The sequence below is a fragment of the Herpailurus yagouaroundi genome, unplaced genomic scaffold (genome assembly GCF_014898765.1).
Source record: "Herpailurus yagouaroundi ecotype Mexico unplaced genomic scaffold, PumYag 190, whole genome shotgun sequence".
NCBI lineage: Eukaryota > Metazoa > Chordata > Mammalia > Carnivora > Felidae > Herpailurus > Herpailurus yagouaroundi.
This window is the reverse complement of record NW_024412421.1, coordinates 37,607,430-37,614,460: the sequence shown is the minus strand read 5'-3', so window position 1 is coordinate 37,614,460 and position 7,031 is coordinate 37,607,430. Positions and strand designations below refer to the sequence as shown.

Genomic DNA, 7,031 nt, shown 5'->3' with positions numbered 1-7,031 from the left:
CCCCCCCCCCCCCCCCCCCCCCCCCCCCCCCCCCCCCCCCAGAGTGTGGACTGGCCAAGGAAGGCTCTTTATACTTAAAATTCCTGATGTTCCCCATTTGCAGAATAGGTGGGAGTCTGCAGGGCCAGACCCTCACGACCACCCTGGGTTCTGTGACGCACAGGGAGGAGTCCCTAGGACCATGACTGATAAAGCATGGAGTGCAGTCCAGGGGAGCTGGCTGCAGCTTCCAGAGCCCTACTAGGGGGAGCCTGGGCTGCAATGTGGCTACTCTGCCCGGTGGTGCTCCCAGGGTCTGGGGCAGGGGCTGACCGACGGTCAGAGGCTTGTACAGACCAGCCCGGGGCTGGCAGGGTTGATGGCACGGTTCGTACGTTGGTGCAGGTTTGGATTAGGGTTTATTTCGCTTTATTTTTCACAGTCCTCACCATGCTTTGGTGCCATGAAAAGGGGTCAGTGTTTGTCAAGTTGTGTTGTGGGGTGTTTATGCCAGCATCGCTTTCTCATACCCTGGCTTCCTCCTCACGGCTGTGACAGCCCTCGCTAAATTTCCCAGCGTCTGTGGAATGAGGACTGTGGTCCCCCTTGACTAGAGGCCACCCACCCAGCCCATGACCTGGGAGAGCCCCACCTGCACCGCAGAAGGTAGACATCAGAGATGGACCCCAGCCCTTCTCTTTTGGGACAGAGGAGACCAAGACCAGAGAAGTCAGGGGCTTGCTGAATATCCCTTCTGTCTTAAGTGACCGGTGGTGGTAATTGTCTTTAAAGGAAAGAGAGAAGTGGGTACAAACCAGGAAGATGGAGGGAAAGGCCAGACAAAACTCAAGTGCCCCCATGCAGACTGGGGGGGGGGGGGCCGGGGGGGACCCTTGAGTCCTGGTCCTGCAGCATCTGGAGAACCTGAGTGTGAGGCCGGACAGAGACGAGCCCCCTTGCGGCCCCCTGCCTGACGTGGGTCGTCTCCAGCGTGCACGCTGCCCTGGCAGAAGTGGTCTTCCAAAAGCCTCTTAACTTTGGGATCGGGCCCTGTGCTGGTATGGGTGCGGGGTGCCCCTGGTACGTCAGCACCCTGCCTGCCGTCGGCGTTGCCTGAGTTCCTCCTGGTATCTCCGGGAGCTCTGCGATCCCACAAGCACCCCACCGGATGCCCTCCTGTGGAGTGGGGTCCAAGAAGTGTTGACGTCGTATGGTTTCGTGGTGGGGTGTAGGAGGTGGAGGTTTCCCTTTGGACCAGTGTGCTGGACTTTGTCTCCTGAAAAGCCCTCTTCTGGAACAGCCCAGAAGTCAGAGGTGGTGAGTGATGACCGAACGAAGGACTGGTTGTTAGCGCTCCAGGGCCCTGGGGGCTGAGGACAGGGGGAGTCAGCTGCCGGCCTCACGCCCCTCGGGGCCACAGTGGACAGGCCCCTGAAAGCCACATCAGGGACACCTCAGGCTGGAAGGCACCATCCCTGAGCCAAAGCCCTCCGTCTCCTCCGGCTGGCATCCAGACAGGGCAAGGGGCTTTGAGAGCTGTCCCCGGAAACGAGCCCCATCCAGTCCCAGACCAGAGCAAAAGCCAGCCCTCTCCAGAGACATTGGCTTCCGTGCAGTGTCCCGGCCCCAGTGTTCAGCCAAACACTAGTGCCGGGTCAGAACCACGTACCACGTGGAAGACCCCGCCATCCTGAGACAGAACCAGCCCCGGGGACCTTGCGTGGGGATGACTGGATGCAAAGCACGGGTCAGTAGGATGCAACAGAGGAGAAATTGAAAACGTGAGCAAGGAACAAGGCGCGGCCAGAAAACGCCACGTAGATTTTTAAAAATACAAAACGGAATACATGGAAATGAAAATTGCCAAGGGAATTAAAAATTCAACGGGCAGATCATGTGGCTCACGAGACGCGACAGCAGAAAGAATCGGTGGCTTGGACGGTCGTAAGCAAGGAGATCGCCTGCACTGAGGCATGGGAAGAGGAGGAGGAAACACGAGAAAGCAGACTCGGGCCTTTGTGAGACGGGGTCCTTGGGCATCGGGGCGCACTGTGCCGTGGGCAGGACGCAGGTGGCTGTGCGCGTCAGCATGTGCCGGCCAGATGGCAGAGGCAGGTGGCACTCCTGCCCGGCTCCGCGAGGAAAGCCGTCTCACTGGCACACCTGCCTCCTTGCTGCCAGTTTAACCGCGGTGACATCCACGTTCTGCTGGGGAGGGAAACGCAGTGGCGGGAAGTGGAGTCTGAGAACCATGGTCTCTTCAGCCCCCGCCCCCCCGGAAGGCCGCACTCTAGCCCGCCAGCTGCGGTGGTGTGTGGAGGGAGCGTGTTCCGGAAGGCCCGGGTTGGTGGGATGGGCTGCGGAGAGTGGGGACCTGCGTCTGCCGACTGGGTGGCTGCACCCGGGCAGGGGTGACGCGGTGGGGCACCGACGGCACAGACCGCGGCAAGCTGGCACCACACAAAAATCCCAGGTGGTGTCACGTCAGCTGTTTTCCTGACAGCGACGCGGGGGAACTGTCCGGGCTCGGGTGAAACCATCATCTCCCACCAGGACCACAGCTGGGCTGACCGGATGGGGCCGGGAGGGCGAGGGGAAGGCCCCAGCCCTGAGAGCTGCTCCAGCTCCGCCACCGTGAGGATGGGGGTGGCGGGCCTCCTTCCTGGGCCTCTGCAGAGCCCTCGGAGCCCCCAGAGGCGTGTCCAGGCTGCAGGCCGGTGGCCCGTCCCTGCCTGCAGGTCACTGCAGGGAGGCTCCACAGGTAGGCCTGGAGGGCCACCGCGACCTGCCAGGTTCGCTCTGCTCTGCAGCCTGGCACGGGCCACTGGGAGTTCCTGGAGTCCTCCTTTGCTTCTGGTTGGATATTAGAAACAAAAACGAGCAGGATGCCAGAGAGGCTCTCGGGTTGTCCCGAGAGGTCGCTCTGGGTCATAGCTCCTCTTCTGGCGAGTGGGCGCCCCCCCCCCCCCCCACCCCCCACCCAGCTGGGGGTGGGGGTGCAAAGGTAGGCTGGGCAGCCTCCTCCCCACCCCCACTGCCCTGTTGTGGACACCCCATCACAGGCACAGCAGCGGCTGGGAAGAGGGGCAGGTGACCCTGACCGCGTGTCACTTGGCTCCTCTGGCCAGAAGTCTGAGCTGCCCTGGGCCCCCCCGCACCCGAGGCCACACGCCACCTGGCTGGACTCAGGCCCTCTGGGTACCGGGAGGTGTGGGGGCTGGTGGAGAGAAGGGTGTCTTAGAAGATGGGATTCTATTTGGGGGCTTTTTCCTGTGGTGACACTCGGAAGACATCCTCCCGTTAACGCCCCCGAGACCTGCGTGGGGAGGTGGGCTGTGCGAGGCCCCTCCCACCAGGAGGGAGTCAGTACCTTCCGCTTCCCTGAGCATCGTCCAGCCTCAGCCGGGCTCTTGGCCACAGAGGGGAGGGAGGCCCGGTGCGGCGGGCACACTGAGTCTCTTCCTGAGACCGCGGGCCTGGTGTGGTGCCGTCACGTCCTGCTCCGCGGTGGGGGACGGTCTGTTGCCGCAGAAAGCCCTTTGGGCGCAAGGCTGTGGAGGTGTTCGGCTGCCACTCCCAGGAAGGGTGTCTCTTGGGACCCCCCCGCCACCCCCCACCCCCACCCCCGACCGCTAGGGAGTCTGCTGCCTGTGTTGTCACTTGAAGACAGTGACTGCAGTGCCCTTGTGCCTGGTCCCTCTGGCACCTCAGGGTCCTGTGGGGTCTGTTCTGAGGACGCGCTGCCCACACCCAGCCTCGCACCTCCCTAGGCCTGCCCCAGAGAACAGAGCTGGGCCACCGGCCTTGTCCTCTGAAGTTACTTAGTGTAATTTGCAGATGTCCCCATGAGCAGGAATCCTCGTGTGGCACGTGTTTCTCTGAGCTCTGCTGTCTCCCTCCTCCAGCGGACTTCCCCTCTCCGCGGCCCCCAGGGAGGCGCAGGGGCCCTGAGAGGCTGGAGGCTCTGTGGTTGGAGACCAGGCGGTGGTTCCTAGGAGACTGGGTGGAATATCGGGTCCTGATTGCGGAGCAGGGCTGTGTGCACGTGCCTTCCTGCTGCTGTCCTGACACCAGGGCCCCGTGTTGGAGACACCAAGCTGGTGGGGCGTCTGTGTCCGTGCCATAGAGCAGGAGGTCGGCTCGTGTGTCCTGGGGGCGTGGGCCTTGTTTCTGTCATGGTTTGCACTCAGGCCGTGCGAAGGAGCAGCGCAGGGCAGAGCGGTCACCATAGAGAAGGGGGGGAGGTTAGTGGAGCACTCGGCCATGGGAGAACTTCTAAGCCCGATGCCCCTGATTCGGGGAGTGTGTTCCAGAAAGCTCGGGTTGGGTGGGATGGCCCCGAGTGACTGCGAAAGTGTGGCTTAACTTCTCGGGACCTCGTGGGGCCACCGGGCAGGGCTGCTGCTATGTGTGGTTCCTCACCCTGTGTAGAGGCTCCGGGGAGGCTGCCAGCCTCACCCCTGCACCTGCCAGCTTGTAGGCAGAACAGGGGACAGGGTGGATAAGCTGGGGTCCTTGGTCACAGATGAGGAGCGTTCTGGAGCTTTCTTCCTTTCTCGAGCCCGGGCCTCATGGGTTGGTTAGAGACTCATCGTGGCCGGGGTGCCTGGGGAGCCTGTGTTGCAGCGAGTCACAGTGTGGTTTCTGAAAGGGCCGATCGCAGCACTTCCTAAGGAAGCAGCTCACAGAAAACTCTTCTTGAGAAAATGAAAACGACGCATCTGTGGGCTGTTGTCCTGGAGTCAGGCAGGCGCGGCGCACGGGAGCCTGTCCGGTCCGTGTCTCCCAGACAGCACCCGCCTCCCCAGGGCAAACCAGAGCCAGCATGCCAGCCGAGGGCCCGGAGGGGGTCCTCCCTGACGTGCGGAGCGGAGAGCAGGAGGCCCCCCTCCCCCGAGGAGCGTTTCAGGACCCCAAGTCTCCCATGGTGACCCTCCTTCCCTGGCTGCAGTTTGCACCGTGTGACCTAGAACACCCCCTAGCCAGCCCGGCCCCCACACCAGGGCCCCACCCAGCACGCACGGGGGCAGTGTGGGGAGGGCTCCAGGCGCCTGGTAGATCCCTAAGTCCCCGGCAGGAGGGGCACGAGGGCGAAGGAGGACAGTGAGCTTTGGCTCCGGGTTCACGGAGTCCGGGGGGTGTTTTCTGTCCCTTCCTCCCGCCTCTTCCCGGAGAAGCCACGCGGTGTGTCTGTGCTCAGGGTCGGCAGGGAGCTCTGTGAGGGGTCAGACCAGTGGAGGAGGTGTGCGCTCCGAGGAGGTGGAGACGGAACGGCCGAGCTGTTCCATCGTGTCTGGTTAGTGCTCTGTGTTGATGCCTTTAGATGCCTCCAGCTCAGTCCATGTCGTGGTACTGCAAGGCTGGTTCGCTCCTCGAAGGGCCATGGCCTGAAATGGAGGTCCCTAGAAGCAAGAAGAAAGGTACAGTACTGACAAGTCGGCCTCGACCTTTTATGTGTTTCTGAACTGTGTTTGCCATTTATATCTGCACTGTGTGGAGGCGGGACGGGGAAGGAGGAACCGGAGTGTGGACACGTGCACTGAACGGACGGAGACCTGTCCCGCGCGAGCCAGGGCCCCAGCGAGGGGCCGTCCCACCGCCTGGTGTGCGGCGGGCCGTCGCGACCGGCCGGTGGGGGCCAAGGCGGGGCAGGCCTCATTGGCTGATGACGAGGTGTTGGAGCTGTCTCTGTTACCGCCGGAGGTGACGACCGGGCGGCTCGGCGCTGCCGCCCCTGTTCTCGCCCTTTCCCTGTGAGCTGTGAGGTGGGAGGCGGGGGCTCTGCGACGCCAGGCAAGGCCGCGGGTCCTGAGGACCGCGTGGCATGAAATGTCCCCCTGTCTCCTCCACCGCCTCACAGAGAAGCAGGGTCCTGAGCGCAAGAGGATTAAGAAGGAGCCCGTCACCCGGAAGGCCGGGCTGCTGTTTGGCATGGGGCTGTCTGGGATCCGAGCCGGCTACCCCCTCTCCGAGCGCCAGCAGGTGGCTCTCCTCATGCAGATGACTGCCGAGGAGTCCGCCAACAGCCCAGGTGAGCCCCCGGTGCCTCGAGGAAGCGGCCCAGGGCCCGGCGGCTTCTGTCACCGGGACAGGCCTGGTGACGCCCTGCCTGTCCTCTCCTTGGCCTGCAGTAGACACGACACCAAAGCACCCCTCCCAGTCGACAGTGTGTCAGAAGGGGACGCCGAACTCCGCCTCGAAAACCAAAGACAAAGTGAACAAGCGGAACGAGCGCGGAGAGACCCGCCTGCACCGCGCGGCCATCCGCGGGGACGCCCGGCGCATCAAGGAGCTCATCGGCGAGGGCGCGGACGTCAACGTCAAGGACTTTGCAGGTGAGCGCTCACGGGCGCCCTCACCCCGCGTGCCCCAAAGGCCCCGCCTGGGGTCCAGGGGTGGAGCTGGGGGCGGGCGGAGGGCGGGGGGCGGGGGGTGGTTGCGCACAGGAGTTGGGGGTAGCGGGCAGACCTCGCACTTGGACCAGGGTGATGTGCTGTTGCTGCTGAGGAAGAGGTACTGGTGTTTCGGAAAGTATTTCAAAATAAGACCGTTTTCTTATTTTTTATTATCTTTAAGAGAATTGGGGGAATTTTTAGATGCCACTCTGCTGTGTTGCGTAGACCCCAGTTCCGTGGAAGAGGAGTCACGCCCCTGGCACGTTCAGGGAGAGGCGGCCCTGCCTCAGTGCCCGGCAGCCTGGGGTCCGCACCCCCCAGGGAAGAAATGTCTCCGAGAGGGCCCTTTCATTTAAGCCGGAAGTAGGTGTTCCTCCCCCGGCCCGAGACAGCCAAGCTTTATCTGCTGTGAGGGCCGTGTGGTCATGGAGGAGTATTGCCGGGTGTGAACAGGACTCTTGCTCTGTGCCGCAGCATCGGCACGTTCCACAGCCGTTTGTTCCGAGAGCGCGTGGAACGTGAGACCAGCAAAGCGGTCTCCGTGACGAACCTCTCTAGACTGCACCCACTGCCCTAGTTGATGGGGTTTCTGACCCAAACCTAATGTAGCACCTTCTCTGGAAATACAATTTTCCTAAGGCGAGATGTGCCAAAGCC

General features: G+C 62.8%; 1 protein-coding gene across 9 annotated transcripts in view; it reads left to right on the top strand.

Annotated features, from left to right (window-relative positions):
- The window catches only part of ANKRD11 (ankyrin repeat domain containing 11), a 111,289-nt gene that overhangs the window by 88,617 nt on the left and 15,641 nt on the right, over positions 1–7,031 (top strand). For 5 of the 9 annotated variants that reach the window (XM_040443335.1, XM_040443334.1, XM_040443341.1 and 2 more), the window contains exons 4-5: positions 5,840–6,010; positions 6,111–6,314. In XM_040443335.1, the coding sequence (XP_040299269.1) occupies positions 5,840–6,010; positions 6,111–6,314 (375 nt within the window). Of the gene's footprint in view, positions 1–5,302; positions 5,400–5,839; positions 6,011–6,110; positions 6,315–7,031 lie in introns of all 9 variants that reach the window. The other 4 variants (XM_040443337.1, XM_040443342.1, XM_040443336.1 and 1 more) reach the window with 2 other exon arrangements.